Source organism: Bos indicus x Bos taurus, chromosome 19, assembly GCF_003369695.1.
Source record: "Bos indicus x Bos taurus breed Angus x Brahman F1 hybrid chromosome 19, Bos_hybrid_MaternalHap_v2.0, whole genome shotgun sequence".
NCBI classification, from domain to species: domain Eukaryota; kingdom Metazoa; phylum Chordata; class Mammalia; order Artiodactyla; family Bovidae; genus Bos; species Bos indicus x Bos taurus.
The window spans coordinates 51,004,382-51,025,136 of NC_040094.1; the positions used below are offsets into that span (position 1 = coordinate 51,004,382).

Sequence of the window (20,755 nt, forward strand, 5' to 3'; positions counted from 1 at the left end):
CTTCTTCTGTTCTCTTTATGATTTCCATTGTTTTCTCTGTTCTTTTGGAATTCCAAATCTTTGGTCTAAACCCAGTCCCAAGGTTGCTGGGGTCAAGTGCCTGTGAGCTCTGCCCTCCAACACCCTCTTGCCCCCTTTTGGGGGAGACGCTGGACTTGACTGAGCCCCATTCTGGGCCGTGGCCACAGTTTGCCCAAGCAGGGTCTGAACATGCCAGGTGGCAGCCAGGCAGGGGCAAACCATCTTACTGGTCCCCAACCCAGGCACTGGGGCTACCCCCCAGGCCTCCCAGCTCCCATCTGAGCAGCCTGGGTCTGAAAGCAGACCCCTCAGCACAAAGGTGTTTAGGAAACCACTCTGACACTGCAAACCAGCCCACCCTCCTTCCACACCTTTGGTTTATGGTCGGAAACTCAAATGGGAGATGTGACTCAGGCACATCCAAGCAGCCCCTGACTCACTTCAGCCAGTCTCCTTGTGCTACTGGTTCCCCGAAAACCAGAATGATGGCTGCAAAGGTGCAGAAGGCACCTCTCAGCCCCAGGTGTAGCCCAAACTTAAGGAGCTGCTGCAAGAGTCCTCAGGAAAGGTGTCTGGGGTGTGGATCATGGTGGTGGGCCGGGCCAAGATACTGGGGTCCCTAGGCAGAGGAGCGACTGTCCTGCTCATCCAGACCCTTACCATGAATACCAAGTCCGACGGCACTGAGGAGAACGGAGCCCACAACCGAATGTGTCCTGCCACTCCACGTGGGGGAAGGCTCGGGGCGGGGGGGTGTAATGCTATTTAGAAAAGCAGCACCAAGGAGGCAGCTGACAGCACCGGCCCTTGGGTGCTGTCATTCTGAACAGTCCATTCTGAAATCAGGCAGCTGGGACAGGGGTTGGGGTCCTGAGGCCTGGCTGCCAGCAGGGCCGGTGGACGCTGTCCAGGTATCGAGGCTAGACCACTATCCTGGCCTCCAATGAAGTGTTCTGGGTTCATGCCCCTCACCCAGACTCTGGGAAAGGGAGGGGAATTCTGATGTCACTTCAGAATTCAGAGATGGCTGTGATGAGGCGGCTGTTCCATGCCCTCCACAGTTCCCTACCACTCTGATCCCTGATCACTGTGTCTGAACAACTCTCAGTATATCCACATATTTCTGCCTAAGAGGAAACCCCAGCCAGGAGACTAGTTCTCACAAAAGGGACTTTTGGAAGCAATTTCCCTGGAAGACCAGGAATTCCCTGGCAGCCCAGTGGTTAGGACTCTGTGCTTCCCCTGACGGGGGCAGCTTCGATCTCTGTTCAGGGAACTAAAATACCACAAAAAGCATGGCGTGGCTTAAAAAAAATGTTTACTAGGAGACCATGAGGAGGAGGACAGAGCAAATTGCCCACTCACCCCACCCTGGGAGACAGGCTAGACAGGCTGAGCAGTGCTTACAGGCAAGGTACCCACCAAGGAGTTAATCTCCAATAACCCCTTGGGTATTGCTACCTGGGCCCACTGTATTTTTTTTAATATTTATTTATATATTTAATTTGACTGTACCAGGTCTTAGTTGCAGCATGGGGGTACCTTTGATCTTCACTGCAGTATTTGGGATCTAGTTCCCTGGCCAGCGATTCAACCCAGGTCCCCTGCTTTGGGAACACAGAGTCTTTGCCACTGGATCACCAAGGAAGTCCCTTTACTTTTTAATTTTTTTATATTATTTTTATATTCTACTGAAATATAGTTAATAGATGTTAATTTCTGCTGTACAGCAAAGTGATTCAGTTATACATTTATATATTTGTTTCATATTCTTTTCCATCATGGTTTATTATGGGATATTAAGATAGTTTCCTGTGCTATACAATAGGACCTTGTTGTTTACTTACTTTACAGATAGTTGCTTGAATCTGCTAATTCCAAACTCTTATCTCCTCCTATCCTTTTTCCTCTTTGGTAACCATAAATTTGTTTATGTCTGTTTCACAAGTAAGTTAATTTGTCCTATTTTCAATTTCACATGTAAGTGATATCACACAGTATTTTGTCTTTGTCTGATTTACTTAAGTATGATAATCTCTAGGTCCATCCATCCTGTTGCAAGGTCATTAGTTCATTCTTTTTCATGGCTAAGTAGTACTCCATTGTATACAGGTACCACATCTTTATTCATTCATCTGTTGATTGACATTTAGATTGCTTCCAGGTCTTGGCTATTGTAAAGAGTGCTACTACAAATATTGGGGTACATGTATCTTTTCAAATTAGTTTTCACCTTTTCCAGGTTTTTGCCCAGGCATGGGACTGCTAGATCACATGGTAATTCTATTTTTAGTTTTTTAAGAAACCTCCATACAGGTCTCCACAGTGACTGCACCAATTTACATTCCTACCAACAGTGTAGGAGGGTTCCTTTTTCTCCACATTCTCTTTAGCATTTGTTATTTGTAGACTTAATGATGGCCATTCTGTCTGGTGTGAGAAGGTACCTCACTGTTGTTTTGATTTGCATTTCTCTAACAATTAGCCAATAGCGAGCATCTTTTCATGTGCCTGTTGGCCATCTGTATGTCTTCTTTGGAGATATGTCTACTTGGGTCTTCTGCTGAACCCATTTTAGAAATGAAGGAGTCAAAGTTCAGGTAAAACTTAAGAGTCCCCTCTCACACTGGTCTCCTGGCCCCCAGCGCAGCTTGGTTTCCATTACACCAGAAGTGGAGGGTCTCCAGGCTTCTAAGACTGTCCACCAGGACGGTTCCTAACTCCTCCAATAGGACGTCATAGACATATAGTCCTGTGTGATGCAGGTTAAGTGTTTGCTAGATTCACGTCTGTTTGGAGCAAAGTGGCACTTTCTTCTGGCAGTTGGGTGCACTGTTCTCTGGAACAAACTGAACTTCTTTCTAAATGAGCATTTTCCTCCCTGATTTTGGCTGTAATATCCCAGATTCCCTCTGAATCCCAGACAGAATACATCCCATGTGAAAGTGAAAGTCACTCAGTCATGTCTGACTCTTTGCAACCGCATGGACTATACAGTCCATGAAATTCTCCAGGCCAGAATACTGGGGTGGGTAGCCTTTCCCTTCTCCAGGGGATTTTCCCAACCCAGGGATCGAACCAAGGTCTCCCACATTGCAGGCTCATTCTTTACCAGTTGAGCCACAAGGAAAGCCCAATACATCCCATAACATCATCCTATAACAGAATCCCAATTATTTACAAGTGTCTTTCTGACACCCTGAAGACGTGAGGCTCAGGACAGCAGTAGACAGGGCCCTCCATGGCCACCAACTTATCTGAGCTGGGGCTTTGCACAGCAAGACAGGACCTGTCAGAATCCCAGCTTTTTACAGTAGGGATACCCACCCAGGTCAGACTCTCTTCTACAAACATTCTCTCTCTGTTGTCTCAGCTCATACTCTGAGCAATAACTGAGAATGAGCCCAAGAATGATCTCAAAACCCAAGCCCTGAAGACACACACTTCACTCCCAAGAGACTTCCAGCCTTTGCCTCGAGTCTGTTCTGGAAGCCACCAGTTATATGATTTTATGATGTTTCAGAAGCAGAAAGTTAGAACTGAAGGAGGGGAAGGTGAAAGGATATGGGGACAAAGGGAAGTGGTAAATGAGACAAAGGGAAAAGTTGTAGGTGAAACCTTAATGATGGTGATGACATGCCATAAACTGGGGAGGGGGTCTCTCAGCACCCCACACCCAAGATGCTGTCAAGGGCATAAACTGGGCACACGGCTAGCTAAGGCCCCTTAACATAAACAAATGACCTGAAACATTTTTAGGCACACAGGGGGATGGTATGGACAATGAAGACTGATCATGAAGGCGGTAAAGGTCACTGGCATCCTCTGTTTAAGGTAGAAAAGCCCATATTTCAGGTCCACTTTCATCAAAAGGATACAAAGTAAGTAACTTTGGGTAGAAAGCTAAACTTCTGTTATCTGAAGACTTCCTTCTGGAAAGCTGATGCCCTGATAGCAGCAGATAACCAGATGTTTTGATGTAATATTCCTATTTCAGTAAGAAGTAAGTGCCACTGTCCCAGAGCCAGCTCCTGCATGGGCACCTGGGGCAGCTCCTACCTCCCTTGGCCTCCTGAGGTGCTCGACCACCCCAAAGGACACAGGCCTCTCCTCTTGTCTCAGTGACCAAGGAATCCAGGAGCTCCAGAGCTAGCCCCTGAGGGTCTAGTCATATTTCCCCCTTCCTTAAGGGGTCAGCAGGCCGCCCTGCAGGGACGCCAGCCACACACCTGCCCCTTGAACTCGCGCCTCTCAAAACCTCCCTCGTGCCTCTCAAAACCTCCCCCACCCCAATCCATTTGAGCCACCCTCTCCTCAGACGCACAGAGGAGCCTTCAAGGAACAGAACACTCCACAAACAGTAACTCTGGAGAGGCCAGTGGCCTTTGGCCTGAGGTCTATACAATTTTGGCAACCCTTTATATAGGAATATTTACATACTTATGAATACAAAATGAGATGCCAAAATAGTTATTTTAGAATAAACTACCACAGCAAAGTGCAGTCTAAAAAGCTGACAGAAGGGACTTCCCTGGTGGTCCTGTGGTTAACACTCTACGCTTGCACTGCACGGGGGCACAGGTCTGATCCCTGGTGAGAGAACCAAGATCCTGCATGCTGCACAGCAAAAAAAACCGCTGACAGATACTGGCACCATCACAAAAGCTGGGAAACACCACAGTATTGTCACCTGAGTGCCTGCCACAGCTCTGGGATACGCCCCAACATCCTGTCTTGAGCACGCTGACTGGCTGCCCCTCTAAGATGCGGCGCCCCAGCAAAGCTCTGGCCTTGGCTCTCATCCCTGGTCATATTGGGCTGACATGGCGGGGGAGCCACTGTGGGGCAGAAGCACCTGCTCCCTGCGGCACAGCCCCAAGATGACTCTCCTGGAAGGGGTCCACCATCCTCCTTGTCAGGGGGCCCGTGTCCTGTCCCTTCCCCAGGCTGCCTCCCCATCTTAGAACCTGGAGGGTGGAGTGTGGCCTGCAGGAAAGTCCACTGGAGCAGAAGGAATGCCTCCCTGTCACTAGTGACTCCCACAATGCCAGTTGGGGCTTCCACCCACTGGATGGTTTGTGTGAAACAAGGGACATGAAATGGAGCCCCTTCCTTTAAGATCCTCTAACTAAACAAACACACATCCACCAGTGTCTGCCTGCTAACCCTTCTGTTTCTCCCCAGTAGACCACAGAGAAGGAGGAGCACTGGGTTGCAGCTCCCAAAAGGTCTCCATCACAGAATGTTCTCTCTGAGGAAGACTCAAGTCTGGCTACTGCCAGAACCAAAACCATCTGGGAAACGACGTCTGTGTAATGACAGGTGTGAACACAGCAGCACACATGCCATCACGATAAACCTGGTGGTGGGGGGGTAAACCTCCCACGGAGACAGTCATCAGGTTCCTCAAGGTCAGAGTGAAAGTCACTCAATTGTGTCCAACTCTTTGCAACTTCATGGTCTGTAGCCCACCAGGCTTCTCTGTCCATGGAATTCTCCAGGCCAAGAATAAGAATACTGGTAGCCACTCCCTTCTCCAGGGATCTTCCCAACCTAGGGATTGAACCTGGGTCTCCTGCAATGCAAGCAGATCCTATACCATCTGAGCCACCAGGGAAGCCACATCAAGGTCATAGTAAAGGTGCTAAAATTCTGGCAAACAATAGTCTAGGAATTACTACGTTTGAAACTTTTGACAACTACAAGCTCTTAGAAGTCACAGTCTGGACAACTAGCACGCAAGTGAGAGGGACACATGGGGACTGCAGGGTGGTGGGAACTCACTGATGGACCCCCAGGCACAGCCCCACCCCCCCATCCACCTGGTGGGATTTCTCAGCTCAGGGCCGGGGCCCCAGGAGGAGAAAAGGAGCCAGGGATGCCTGCTGAGGGGTGGGAGGGGACAGGTTTCTCCCCAACATGCCTCCTGGCCCAGGCTGGGCCTGATCTGGGGCACCCGATCTTGCTTGGAAGTTTCACTGCAGGTGCCCTACTGGGCCAACCTCAGCCCCCGAGCACAGTGAGGAATGTCCTCTGACCAAAACACATTCTTCCCGTGTCATCTTCGGTCAATCAGACACCCTTTGTGCATGGAGAATTTTTATTTATGTATTTTCTCATGCCACTGCGCCAATACAGTGAAGAAACATCAATAAATGACACTAATTTTAAAAAGAGTAACAATTAAAATGATTTTTTAAAAGAGGTAACTGGGACTTCCCTGGTGGTCCAGTGGTTAAGAATCCTCCTTCCAATGCAGGGGAGGCAGGTTCGACCCCTGGTTGGGGAACCAAGACCCCACTTGCCAAGGGGCCACTGAGCCAGCACACACAATGAAAAGATCCTGAGTGCTGCAGCTGAGACTCAATGCAGCCAAAAAAAAGAAGTCACAATCCTCTCCCAAAAACCAAACTCTGAAGCCATTAGTTCCATTTCTGAATTCCACTGAGGAGCCCTGACCCAGAAACAAAAAACAGACAAGGGGCAAACATGGATGTATCCCCTTGGACCTTCGTCATGAGAAACTGTCCCCTCTAACACCAGTGTCCTCCAAGGCCCAAGCCAGAACTAGTAGGGGCCACCCATCGGCTTCTTCCTTGAAATGAAATTTGAGAGTTACTTTCAACCTCCCTTTGCTGCTGCTATGTCGCTTCAGTCGTGTCTGACTCTGTGCGACCACAGAGACAGCAGCCCACCAGGCTCCGCCGTCCCTGGGATTCTCCAGGAAAGAATACTGGAGTGGGTTGCCATTTCCTTCTCCAATGCAGGAAAGTGAAAAGTGAAAGTGAAGTCGCTCAGTCGTGTCCGACTCTTTTAGACCCCATGGACTGCAGCCCACCAGGCTCCTCCGTCAATGGGATTTGCCAGGCAAGAGTACTGGAGTGGGGTGCCATCGCCTTCTCCGCAACCTCCCTTTACCATTAAGCAAATCTCATAAGGTGATAACAACAGCAGTTAAACTGGTAGCAGCAAGTCCTCAGGCTACACCTGCCCTTATCTGGAAGCTCTGAGCTATTCTCTTACTGAGCAAAGCCAAGAAAAAAAAGTGTTTTTTTAAGAAACAACAGTTGTACTTATTGTCACATTACGAGAGTTTCCTGGCAAACAGCACCAATACACAGGAGAGAACGTAAATGAGGAAAATACAGTCTCACACATCACTGAAGCCATTTGAAGTTTATTCAAGTTTTTACGCAAAAGGATTTGTTAGCATCAGTGGCATTCGTGAACATTTCTCACCACTTCAAGACTGAAGGAGGGAAACCACCGCTGTAGTACCGGTTTCTACAGTGCCGATGAACAACAGCTCACAAGCTGTAGAAATGAGCAGTCCAGCGGCGGCACAGAGGAAAGGGGGTGTATTTGGTTTGGAACTGGTCATCAGGAGGTGCTCCCAGGACAATGCCTTCATGTCCACAATCAAGTCTGACCCACCAAGAAGCATTACCTTGGATACCAGTCACTCCTGCAGAGATGGGGAGCTGGAGGGAAGATGCCCTTGGTGGCAGCGCCTGGCACTCTGGCCACCTCCCTTCTCTACCTTTGGGGCAGCTGCAGGTTAAATGCAGCCCACCCTCCACTGGTCCCTTGGTTCACACCAATTTCTAGTGCAGCTGCATCCAGCTATGAAGTCTAACTTTAGGGTGAGAAAAGCTTTCTCCTGAGATGTCACATACTTTATATACGAGGCTGGGAAAATTGGTCTGAAGCTATTCCAGGGTAGGAGAGCCTGGCCACAGGGGTCCGGTTAGGATCTAGGGACCAGGACTCCGGCCTCCCTCCCGAGCTCAGGTGACGAGATTCCTCATGATGCTGAGGGAGGACCCCCTGTACCCGGATCCAAAGTGATTCCAGTGGTTTAAGTAGTGGAAGAGCTGATACAGCTTCAGGCGCTTCTCAAAGCCTGGAGCCTTGGGGATTTTGCTGTGGTAGGCGGAGTAGAAGGCGCTACTGAAGCCCCCAAACATGCCAGCTATTGCCAGCTCATACTCCGAGTGGCCATAGAAGGAAGCAGGGTCAAAGATGATGGGGCCAGAGGAATCCTCCGCTACGTTTCCTCCCCAGAGGTCTCCGTGGAGCAGGGCTGGGATGATGTCCAGATCATGGAACAGGTCGGGGATCTTTAACTGCCAGGGTAAATGCAGCCTCAGCAAAGTGATCGATGCGTGTGGGAGGGACACATGGGCTTTTTTGAGTGTGGCTCCCGGTGCCTGGTTGGTACACAGACACACCCACCTCCTGTCCTGACCCACACCAAGGTGGCTGCGTTGGCCACAGCACCTGCAGGACATGATGGGCACAGGTTGGGGTCGGGGGGGAGGGCTCGGGGAGATGGACACTCACCTGCAGAGCAGCCCAGAGCTCACGGGCCTCCCTGTCACCAGACCTCTGCTCTACCAGGTCCATCTGGGGCTGAATGCGCTGCCGGGCATAGAAAGTGACCCAGTCCTGCTGCCAGTCGTTCACCTGTGTGGGTGACAGCAGAGCTCAGGGGAAGGTGCCAGAGCCAGGGTTGGGAGGGCTGACCCCCAGAGGCGCCACTACAGGGACAGGTGTGAAGCAGGGGAGCTGACCCGGCAGCCTGGGGTCTAGAGGACATGCAGGGACAGCAGGCACCTGGACAACCTCCCACAACACCTCAAGATCTGAACCAAGTGGACAGTGCCCTGTAGGTTACTCAGTGCGGCCCTCCCAGGGAGCTGCTTGCTTCTCCTCGGGGGGCATGGCCACCATCCTACCCACTTGCCCCAAGTGTGGCTCCCTGGGCTGAAACCCCCAGGGCAGCCAACCTCAAAATCATAAAACGCAAACTTATAGTTCCTTTCCATTGCACTACCTTTAGGAGTCTCCAATTTAAAATCAAACACTGTTTAACTTTCTATTTTCAGCCCCCTTGGTATCCAGCATCCTGTTAGTCCTTCCTGGCTCCTTTGAGCTGACCTAGCATGTGAGGTGGAGAAGGTAATGGCACCCCACTCCAGTACTCTTGCCTGGCAAATCCCATGGACGGAGGGGCCTGGTGGGCTGCAGTCCATGGGGTCTAAAAGAGTCGGACACGACTGAGCGACTTCACTTTCACTTTTCACTTTCACGCATTGAAGAAGGAAATGGCAACCCACTCCAGTACTCTTGCCTGGAGAATCCCAGGGACAGGGGAGCCTGGTGGGCTGCTGTCTATGGGGTCGCACAGAGTCAGACATGACTGAAGCGACTTAGCAGCAGCAGCAGCAGCAGCAGCAACATGTGAGGTGGACACTCTCCATGTCGACCTCTTTCATTAGCAAAGAAAAAAAAAAGGAGCAAAGACCGTTCACCAAATTTCACCAAAAATGAGGCTGTTTCTAAATGGTTGACGCGACTAGGAAATACGGGCAAAGCACTGGTGTCACTCACCTGGGGGAGGTACCCGCAGCACGTCACCACGTCAAACCCGAACTGGGCTACAAAGGGCCGTGCCACCAGCTCATCTCTTCTTCCTTTCGAGCAAAAGGAAACCAGAGAGATGACAATCCCCCTGCTCCCCTGGGGCCTGCTCTGGAAGTCCAGAGAAGCTCTGAGGCCTGACCTCAGCGTGCCCTTCTCCACTCCGGATCCTCTTCCAGAGACAGACAAGGGTCCTGGCCTCCATGCACTATCAGGGCCCAGAACAGAGCTTGCCCCATCAGAGTCAACGATCCAGGACATCCACTGCTTCCCAGGAGAGGCATCAGAGGAGCGACAACAACCCTGTGTCCCAACAAGGAGGGAATCCACCCCATGACCCAACAGCAAAGAATGGCTTCCAGTGGCCACTTTAGCATCTGTCACTTATGGGAGATAAGCCACTGTGCTTGTAAAAGGTCATCCTCTGCAGCTTCCCAAACTCAAAGCAAATCCTGAAGGCCTGAACTACATGTGGGTGGAGGTGACGAGGCTGTCTTTTCTAATTTATTTTTTGGCCACATGCCATGAGGGATCTTAGTTCCATTCAGGGATCGAATCTGTGCCCCTTGTAGTGGGAGAGTCTTAACCGCTGGATCTTCAGGGAATTCCCCTAGGACAGTACATTCTTGGTCATCTGTTCCTGCTGTGTCTGCTACTTTGCCTGGCGGAGAAACCATCTGGGCTACACATGAATTATCCAATGTCAAAGGATGAAAATCCTGGAAGACACCCTCAGTGCCACCACCACACTAGGCTCTCTAAAAAGGTCAGTCGTGAGGGCTCTCATTCTGAGCCTCATGTGTGACTGTTCCTAGAAGAAAAGGCATGGTATGGTAAGCCAGAGAAACTTGGATAGGCTTTCTTCTGGAGAGTGAGAGATCAAAGGAACTATAATATGATGGAGTTTCGAGTTCCAGAGATATTTCCTGTCTTTCAAATGCATTTTTGAAACAACACACTAGTTGTATTCACTGTTTACTGCACACCAAATATGCAGCCTTGGGTTTACACTCCTTTCCTGTGGCAGCAACACAGGTCTGCCCACACACAGCAGCAGCACAACTCTGCCCACACACCCATACTGGCCAGATGTCTTCCTCTGTCTGGTGGGGGGCTGTCCCCTCGGGCCCACAGCCGTACCTACTATGCCAGCCTCCTTCTGGAGAGTCTCTCCAAGCCTCTTGTTGTCTAGGTGTAGATCTGCCAGCTGGGTGCCAAGCTTTGCAGCATGACTGTGAAACCAAAAGGCAGGCACTAAACATGTGGCACAAATGGGGACCCACCTCTAACTGAAAGATCTCAAGCGACATGAAGCAGGTGAGGCAGTGAGAAGAGAGTCTCTTCTGGTGAAGCAAGGGGGAACAGAGGACCTCACAGGAGCATCCTCAAAAAAGGATCTCATCAGTCCTCTGTCAGCATCTCAGCACAGGATTCCTCTCCTGTTTGCCTTTGGCCCTCAGAGTACATGATGCTCATTCTGCAGGACCCAGGGATGTGTGGGGGTCACGGGTTTCTTCTATCACATCCTGCAGAACTGTAGCCCCAACTGCAAGCTTCCCACTCAGAGGAAGGACAAAGCCACCCAGGGATGAAGCTGCCAGGACGCACCTGCTCAGATGCCGCATGTCCAAATGCTCCATCACCAGCATGCTGCCACCTCCTGGGGCGTCAAGGACCTTGATGGGTTTGGGCACCTTCACTGTGCCTGTCCTTAGGATGGCAGTTAAACTTGCCACCTCGCCTTCAAACATCCTTCTGGCCTGCCAGAGAAATAACAAGGGAGGGGAGGAGGAGGGAGAGCAAGGTTCTGTGTGGACATGTTTTCTCCAGCACCACAACCAAGGCTCTCTGCAGACTCAACAGAAAGGACAGCTTTTTCGCCTTTCAGTACAGCAGATTATACCTTCTGAAGCTGCGTAGGAATTAAAGGGATTGTGCTTGCCAGTTTTGTGTATGTTTATGTTGTCGTTGGGCTTCCCAGGTGGCACAGTAGTAAAGAACACATCTGCCAACGCAGGAGACAGATTTGATTCCTGGGTCATGAAGACCTCCGGGAGAAGGGTGTGGCAACCCATTCTAGCATTCTTGCCTGGAGAATCCCATGGACAGAGGAGCCTAGTGGGCTATGGTTGCAAAAGGGTTGGACACGACTGAGCACGTATGCCATCACTGATCCCCGTCTCTCCAGAGGGAGGAACCTACGCCTGGTGCGCAACTGGACTGTGCATGGGTCCTCCTCGCACAGGACCTCAACCATAATCCTGTCCCACTCGGCCCTCAGGCACAGGTGGCCCTCAACTGTAGGTGCCACCAAGCTGGGGACACTTCTCACCTGAATGGACCATCAAATCCTATGGCATCTCCTAGCACCGGACACTACTTCATCACCATCGCCTTTCCCATTTCTAGTTCAAAAGTCCTTGCTCCTGCTTTTGGAAGGCAAATCTCACCCTGGAACACACTCCAAGCTGTCACCCCACTTCCTGAGTGACAGCCCCACAGGGTCTGGCTCTGCCCACTCCCCTGCACCCTCATCTGAGCCCGTACCCAGGCTCCACCCCCACACTTCTAGGCCGGCACACACATTTTGCTCCTGGATTATAGCCTCAGTTCCTCAGAGATCCCCAGCCGCCTCCAGCCTGTAGACCTCCAGATGCCATGTCACCTCTGCGTGGAACACCCCTCCCCATTCTTTTTGCTAAGTCAGCCCCCTCCTTGTCATGCTTCACATTTCAACTTAATAAAAATTTTTATTTCTCAGAGAAATCTTCCCTAACTTACCAGGTTAGGTAATTCCTCCTCTTTAAAGTATTTTTTTTTTTTTTAGAGTAAAATTTCTACAGACATATAAGAAGAAAACTGCAAACTCAAAAGCATCCAACTCTAATTCTCCCAAAATCAGCACATCCACATGACAGCCGCCTGGCACTCCTTTCCGCCCAGACACTGCCGCCCCACCAGTGCATCTGTCCATCTGTTTTGTTATCTACACAGAGGCAGACAGTCAGGCCTCTTCATTTCACACTGCATTTGTAATGCTGTTGCATCAAGAGAGTTTATTATCCCTGTTCTGTAGAGCAAAGGTTCTAAAATGTGTTCGTCCAATGAAGGACGCTGGGCTTCCAGTTTGGGTTCACTACAAACAGTGACCCAGGATATTCTTCTACTTCTATCCCTCATAGTTACTAATTCTGTGACCTTGGTTTCCTCATCTGTAAAATGGAGTTATTAACGGTACCAATTTCATAGGTTTGCTGCTGTAATTAACTGAGTTAGCAGCTAATAGTTAACACAGTCCATTCTAAACACTTTACAAATTATTAGTACACCACCTTGGGGAGCTAAGGTTGGTGAGAAGTAAGATAAGAACTGTGTCTTAAGGAGAATTTTCATAGCATTCTCTGAAGATGAAGGAACACACCTGGGCCCAGGATGTACTTTGTACTAAAGCACTGCTGTGCAGCATAAAGTAAGGAATCGAATTTTAAAAAATTTTTATTTAAAAAAAAAATGCAGGGAGAGGTGAAGAAGGGTCTGTGAACCCAGCTAGAGCCAAGGCTCCCTCACAGAAGTGTCTACTACCACACAGTCCTAAGTGTCTAACCCTAAAACCACTCCTCCAGAGTGGGACCAGGGCAAAGTAAGCATCAGTTGGGGTGCAGAGTTACAAAAGGTCCAGGACTTAGGAGAGGAACATGAGAGAAAACCAAATATACAAGCATGCAAAGGACAGATAAGCATAATGAGGAGGAAAAACTCAGACCAGGTCATTCGAGCAGAGAGTGAGAAGGAAAACAGAAAAGCAGCTGTGTAGTCTTCTCTTAGAAGAGTCCAGAAGACATTTCACCTCCTAAAATACAAAGCATAAAGAGAGTCCTATTTTCCACACAATCAGCAAATGTTTCTGCTATAGCCGGTACATCTGCATAACTCACACAAGTATCTATCCAAGCAAACTAGAAAGAGACCTGTTTGAAACTATCTACCAAAGGATTAGAAAGAACTTATGTGAAGACTAGCAAAAATAAAATAGACCCTGATGACAAAATAAAAAACAACAACTTGAAGAAATAGTAGCAGAAAGACAACGTTTAAAAAGCACTGCTGAGTGGTTCCATTTTAATTGCTGGAAACCATTTGCTTCCCTGTAATCCATACCAAGTTTTGAATTATTACAAATGCTAATGACAGTGAAAATACAGACATGAAAAGGACGGAGCCACATAATAGAAAAAGAACTCTGAGAAGGCCTGTGATAGAAAGGAAGGAAGGACACCTCCACTACATTAGTACTGCTAGGGGGAAACCAATGGAAAAGAGCAACTTCAAGGACCGTTATTTGCCAAATTCCTATAGAAGGGATGTACAGGATGACATGGAGCTGATCTCTGTAGAACAAAGAGTTGAAAGCTGGTCTTGAGAGAACAGCATCTATCCAGAAAGAGATCATCCCACACTATGCAGGGTGGGATTCTCTGAAGGGCTGAGGGTGTGCAACACACAGGTCCCGGTACTGGGGTCAGTGCCTTCAGCCCTATTTGAAACAAGGTATTGCCAGTCCTGCTCCCTGCCTACTAGAGCCATCCGGGACCTCCCAGCTAACATTACAGGCACGACCCACCCAAAGCGTGCAAAGAAGGGACATCCCAGAGTAAGTAAACTTCAGCAGGGAAGCTCACCTATTTTATACTCGAACACTTGAGAAAACGTTCGGATATAAACAGAATGGAGGGGTGGCCCTAGGGATTGAATGTGGCTCCCGAAAATTCACAGGTTGAAACCTAACCCCCAATGTAATGGTGTTAGGAGGCGGTGCCTTGGGAAGTGACCAGGCCACAGGGGTGGAGCCCTCATGGGAAGATTAGAGCCCCTGTAAGAGATCCCAGAGAGCTCTCCTGGGCCCTCTGCCACATGGGGTCACGGGGAGAAGTGGCCTTCACACCAGGATAGGAGGCCTCACCACGTTCTTGGACGTCCAGCCTCCAAGACCAGACCCCGAAAAGCACATGTTCGGGTTTAAAGCGGCCCAGAGTGCGGGAGTGTTACACTAGCCCTGAGGACGAAAGCCTCATTACTGCCAATACTCAGAAAGGGTTTTGATCTCTGCAAGTTCAAATAAACCCCAAGACAAGGGGTTTCTGTTACCTGTCCTTATTCAAAACTCGCCAAACAATGGACTTTCAAGGCAGCGGCCACCTAGGTCGCGCAGGAAAACCATCCACAGCGTCCCAGTAGTGGCAGAGGCTCGCGCCGGACCGGCCTGGACACGCACCGACCTCCCAAGGGTTCGAGGGGCCGCAGAGCTGAGCCGCGGAGGCCCAAAAAGTCCAAGCCGGCCCGACGATGACATGGGTGACCGAGCGCCTCCTCAGCCAACGGCCCAGGCTCGGACACGGACCCCAACTCCAGACCGGCCCCCACCCGCGAGCCCGGACGAGGGCCTAGGAACACGGACCCTCGGCCCGGCCCCGCCCCCCAACCCGCACCCGCGGCGACCCTGACCTCCGGCTTGGAGTTCACTTTTACAAACACTCGCCCCTTGTCCGTGTCGTAACTCTGGCCCTGGCTAATGCATCCGCCACCCGAGTGACCCGTAGCCTTGACGGAATCGCAGCCCAGCTCCCGCTTCAGTAGCTCCTCCATGTTCCCCGCGCCGGGGCCGCCGACCCGCCTCAGGCCGCACGCAGGCGCCGCGACGCCACGGCGGCGCGCGGGGATTGGTTGAGGGGCGGGACCGGCCGGAGCGCGCGGGGATGGAGGGGCGGGGCGACCTGAGGTCGGGGCGGGGCCGTGTCGTGCTCCCGCAGCCCCGAGACCCTGGTGACTCTCCCTGCCAGGGGCCTCGCCGAGACCTTTCCCCTGACCTGACCTGTGACCTGCCCGTGACACTGCGTCCTGCTCCGGCCCCTCATCACCTCACCGGCTGAGCATCACCCCTCCCAGAGACTTTCTCGACCTGGACGCTTCTGTAACACCCTACAGAATGCTGTCGTTTGTTTGTTTGCAGGGCTTCCCAGGTGGCGCTAGGGGTAAAGAACCCCCCCCCCCACCCCGCGCCCCCTGCCAATGCAGGAGACCTAAGAGACAGGAGTTCGATCCCTGGGTCTGGAAGATCCCTTGGAAAAGGGCACAGCAACCCACTCCAGTATTCTTGCCTGGAGAATCCCATGGACAGAGGAGCCTAGCGGGTTACAGTCCATGGGGTCACAAAGGGTGGGACGTGACTGAAGCGACATAGCTCCCACACATCCAATTATCTTCAGTCTCCCAACTAGCTTTTAATGATTTGAGGTTTGAGGGCTGAATTAAGTCTTTATTCCGTCGACTGAAAAAAACAAACAAACAAACACAGCCTAAAAGTTGAGAATTATGTTTTATTGGAGATATTACTGAGGACTTAAGCTGGGAAGCTAGCCTCTCAGTTGGTTATGAGGGATTATTCAGAAGAGGGAAGGAAAGGGCAAGGATGTATAGAAGTTTTTGCAAAAAAACAAACAACCCCTACCAAAAAAAAAGAAGTAGTCAAACATGGAAAGACTACTGCTAATTAAAGTAAACCAGACATCTCAAGTAAATGCCGCTGCTGCTGCTGCTAAGTCGCTTCAGTCGTGTCCGACTCTGTGAGACCCCAGAGAGGGCAGCCCACCAGGTTCCCCTCTCCCTGGGATTCTCCAGGCAAGAACACTGGAGTGGGTTGCTATTTCCTTCTCCAGTGCATGAAAGTGAAAAGTGAAAGTGAAGTTGCTCAGTCGTATCCGACTCCTAGTGACCCCAAGGACTGCAGCCCACCAGGCTCCTCTGTCGATGGGATTTTCCAGGCAAGAGTACTGAAGTGGGGTGCCATCACCATGAATCTGGTGCTATTCTGTGTTTGTGTGTGTGCTTAGTGGCTCAGTCATGTCTGACTCTTTTCGACCTTTTGGACTGGAGCCTGTCAGACTCCTCTGTCCATGGGATTTTTCAGGCAAGAAATACTGGAGTTGGTTTCCATTCCCCTCTCCAGGGAATCTTTCTGACCCAGGGATAGAACCTGTGCATTGCAGGCAGATTCTTGACCTGCTGAGCCATCAGGGAAGTCCTTTTCTATATATAGGAAAATGCAACAGTCTGAGCTTAGTGAAACCATTCCTTTGATACATACACCCTAACTATCTAGGGCCAGTATTCCATGTTCTCCATCCTGAATCTGCTCAGGTACACAGGTGTGGGGAGTGGGGTGGCTTTAGTGGCTAAGGGCTTGACGGCCTCAACATCTTTTGCTTACTGGTATGGCAGGTGGCATTCTTTGTCTACAGATCCATGTGTCAATCAGCAGTCTCCAGAGAAATCGAATCAACAGGGTGTGTGTGTGTATATAGAGAGGTTTATTTTAAGGAATGGCTGTGAGGGTTAATAAAAGAGAAACCTGTTTAAAATGGAGTGGGAAGGCCAAGGGAAAGCTCTCACACAGTCCGCCCAGACCCAGCCTGAAGGTAAAGATGAGTCAGCAAGTGCCATTGCCTTGGGGCCACTCAGGGTCAAGAACAGGAAAAACTGTCAATTACAGACCCCAACAAGAAGAATCATCAACAGGCAAGAATCCTCAATTAATGCATCTCATCATGAAAGGTGTTCTTTTTATCTCCTGCTGCTGCTGCTGAGTCGCTTCAGTCGTGTCCGACTCTGTGAGACCCCAGAGACGGCAGCCCACCAGGCTCCTCCATCCCTGGGATTCTCCAGGCAAGAACACTGGAGTGGGTTGCCATTTTCCTTCTCCAATGCATGAAAGAGAAAAGTGAAAGTGAAGTCGCTCAGTTGTGTCCGACTCTTCTCGACCCCATGGACTGCAGCCCACCAGACTCCTCCGTCCATGGGATTTTCTAGGCAAGAGTACTGGAGTGGGGTGCCATCGCCTTCTCCTTGTATCTCCTACAAGAAATTAATTACCCAGTCTACTCAGCCAATGAAAACCAGTGATTTCTCTCAACTCTCACTTTCTTCAGTGATGAAGTCGATCAGTCGTGTCTGACTCTTTCTGACTCCATGGACTGTAGCCTGCCAGGCTCCTTCGTCCATGGAATTTTCCAGGCAAGGATATTGGAGTGGGTTGACTTTTGTTCAAAACAACCCCTCCCCAGCTTCCTCCTTTCTGTCTGTAAAATAACATTCCTCTCCTTTGTTTGTTGGCTTTGTCTGCAGCTTTTTCTTTTTTCTTTTTCAAATTGCAATGCTTTGCTGTTCCCGAATAAACCCATTTTGCTCCTATACCAACAAGATGTTTTCTTTTTTCGGTTAACAGGGCTCATACAACTGGGGAGGCAGCACTAATGTACTAGTGTTAGTTGCTCCGTCCTGTTCTACTCTGCGACCCCACTGACTCCAGGCTCTTCTGTCCATGGGATTCTCCAGGCAAGAATACTGGAGTGGGTAACCATTCCCTCCTCCAGAGGATCTCCCTGACCCAGGGATCAAACCTGCATCTCCTGCACTGCAGGCAGATTCTTTACCATCTGAGCTACAGGGAAGTCCTTAACTGTGGAGAGACAAGATCAAAATCTGCAGAGTAGACTAGCAGGCTGGAGGCCGAGGGCAGAGTCCTGTTGGCAGAATTCCTTCTCCCTCATGAGAGGTCAGTGTTCTCAGCAGGCCTTCAGCTGAGTGGACGTGGTCCACCCACCCTGGAGTGGGTAACTGGCGTCACTCAAAGTCCACTGGTTTAAATGTTAATCTCATCTAAAAAACACCCTCACAGAAGCATCCAGAATAATGTTTGACATCAAATATCTGAGCACTGTGCCCCAGCCGAACTGACACATAAAATTGACCATCACATTCCCCATTGTTTCCCAGTGCTTACTTAGCATGATGCACCAATGCCAGTCATGTTGTGGGCATTCACTGAGAATGTGCTAAAACAATGGAAGAATGAATAATAATTGAGGTTCTGAAGTTTGAAGAATTAAGGAAAAAGCAGATAGTTCAGCCCAACATTCCTGCTAAAAATAACTAGAAATGCTGACTCAGACAGCTTCAGTACGTATACAAAGCACTGGAGAGATGACAAGATAGCAAGGAACATTCGCCCCTAATCTCTCTTCATACATACACCGGGGAGCTCTACCCTGAACCAGGGCTGCTGGCACCCTGACATCCAGCCTCCAGAACTATTTGAAAATACATTTCTGGACTTCTCTGGTGGTACAGTGGTTAAAAATCCACCTGCCAATGCAGGGGACATAGGTTCAATCCCTGGCCTGGGAAGATTTCACATGCTGCAGGCAACTAAAGCCAGGCACCTGAACTACTGAGCCTGTGCTCCACAGCCTGTGAGTCACAGCTACTGAGCCCAGAGTCACAAGTACTGAGTTTGCATGCTGCAACCACTGAAGCCCGAGTGCCTCGAGCCTGTGCTCTGAAATGAGAGAAATTTCCACAATGAGAAGCCTGTGCACTGCAACAAAGAGTCGTCCCCATTTACCAAAACTAGGGAAAGCCCACTCGCAGCAACGAAGACCAGGTGCAACCAAAAATAAAATAAATTAATTTTTAAAATTTAAATAATTTTAAAAAATGCGTTTCTGTTAAGTGCCCAATCTCAGATTCTATGAAGAACCCAAGGAAGTAAAATTTATGTTTAAAGGCAAAACAAGAAAACTGAGGCATAACATTATTCCTGCCCATATTGGGTCCTCCATAATGTACATATGTATTATATGAATACATTAACTGTGCATGCTCAGTCGTGTCAACTCTTTGCAACCCCATGGACTGTAGCCTGCCAGGTTCCTCTGTTCATGGGATTTCCCAGGCAAAAATACTGGAGTGGGTTACAATGCCCTCCTCCAGGGGATCTTTCCAACTCAGGGAGCGAACCCATGTCTCCTGCAGCTCCTGCATTGGCAGGCAGATACTGTGCCTCTGCGCCACCTGAGAAGCCCATACCAGACCTCCTCAAAGCTAGCCTGACTGTAAATATCATTTTTTTTCTACTTCTGATGCCAGTAATGTAGCTCTTTGGAAGATTAATTTTTTCCTTCCTTAATTCTGTAAGGGATCATGGGTCTAATCTGTTGAATCTGTTCATTAGGCTTTAAATTTTTAATATTATGTTTTTATCTCTAAAAGCTCTTTTTGGTTTGTCAACAGCAACAAAAAATTAATCAACAGTCAATTTAAAGAGGAAATAGAGAATTCTAATTGCGCCGACCTGAGGACTATAATCTGAGTCCTGTTAGAAGTTGAAGGTGTAGTCCACATACACAAGCCCTAGCACTTGCCTGTACATGCAGATCTGGACTATATATATTTGGTGAAGTTTATGTCTCCTACACTTCTGGCAGATTCTTTACCATCTGAGCCATCAGAGAAGTCCCTGATAACACCATAGTCTTTCACAAAAGTCAGGACAGTGGTTGGAAGAGATGGTGTTGGTACCCCACGCACGCGCCTTCGACATTCACTGACATTCACCAGCCCAGGGATTCCAGGATCCGGCTCCTGGGACTGTGCAAGAGTTTTCTCTACCCCTGGTGCTGGCCCAGTCGGGTGCCCCCAGGAGCAGGTATCTCTGAGGCTGCCCCACTGCTTAAGTTCCCCAGAGGGATGCATTCCAGTCAACTTAACATTCTTTTCTGGCCTCCTGCTTTCCCACTCCCACGAAGGCTTCCCAGGGTCACCCTCATGTAAGCTATTTGCACTTGTACCTTATCTGTTCCTGAGGGAGCCCACCTCTGAGACAGTGGTTGCAGTCATGCAGGAGGGAGGGTGTTGTACTGGGGAGGTTTGTGCGAAGTCTCTGGCACACCAGCCGTGCTGTATTTCTTGACCTGTGGCTGATGTACAATTCAAATATTTATAATTATTTATTAAGTGGTACACATGTGTTTTCATGCACTTTTCCATATATATATATAGTATTTCACAATTGAAATAATATTTATTTGTATTTAGTTATCAATATTTGGGGCTTCCCAGGTGGCACCAGTGGTAAAGAACCCACCTGCCTATGCAGGAGACATAAAGAGGCGGAACAGGTTTGATCCCCGGGTCAGGAAGATCCCCTGGAGGAGGGCATGCAATCCACTCCAGTATTCTTGATTGGAGAATCCCTTGGACAGAGGAGTCTGGTAGGCTACAGCCCATAAGGTTTCGAAGAGTCAGACACAACTGAAGCGACTTAGCACGCCCACAGGCATTACGATTTGACTGCGCTGAGTCTTAGTTACAGCATGCAAACACTTAGTTCCAGCATTCAAACTTTTAGTTGCAACATGTGGGATCTAGTTCTCTGACCAAGGATTGAACCCTGGCCCCCAGCACTGGGAGCTCAGGA

At 49.6% G+C, this 20,755-nt stretch overlaps 1 protein-coding gene across 3 annotated transcripts; it reads right to left on the reverse strand.

Moving 5' to 3' along the window:
• Positions 1-7,178: 7,178 nt before the first annotated feature.
• FN3KRP (fructosamine 3 kinase related protein) lies at positions 7,179-15,150 on the reverse strand. Of its 3 annotated transcripts, none has more exons than XM_027517764.1 (6): positions 14,947-15,150; positions 11,053-11,204; positions 10,585-10,676; positions 9,415-9,497; positions 8,365-8,487; positions 7,179-8,147 (listed from the first exon to the last, which is right to left on the reverse strand). In XM_027517764.1, exons 1-6 carry the CDS (start codon positions 15,085-15,087, stop codon positions 7,809-7,811), a joined length of 930 nt encoding a protein of 309 aa, XP_027373565.1. In that variant the 5' UTR covers positions 15,088-15,150; the 3' UTR covers positions 7,179-7,808. The 3 variants fall into 3 exon arrangements, with proteins under 3 accessions (XP_027373565.1, XP_027373567.1, XP_027373566.1); XM_027517766.1 differs by having other exon boundaries at positions 7,179-7,502; positions 14,947-15,139; XM_027517765.1 differs by having other exon boundaries at positions 11,053-11,199; positions 14,947-15,132.
• Positions 15,151-20,755: the final 5,605 nt, after the last annotated feature.

Coding starts and splice junctions, on each gene's coding strand:
- FN3KRP (XM_027517764.1), bottom strand. CDS start 15,087: ATGGAGGAGCTACTGAAGCGGGAGCTGGGCTGCGATTCCGTCAAGGCT. Junction 10,677..11,052: donor GACATGCGGCATCTGAGCAG/GTGCGTCCTGGC, acceptor TTGGTTTCACAG/TCATGCTGCAAAGCTTGGCA. Junction 8,148..8,364: donor AGCTCTGGGCTGCTCTGCAG/GTGAGTGTCCAT, acceptor TTACCCTGGCAG/TTAAAGATCCCCGACCTGTT.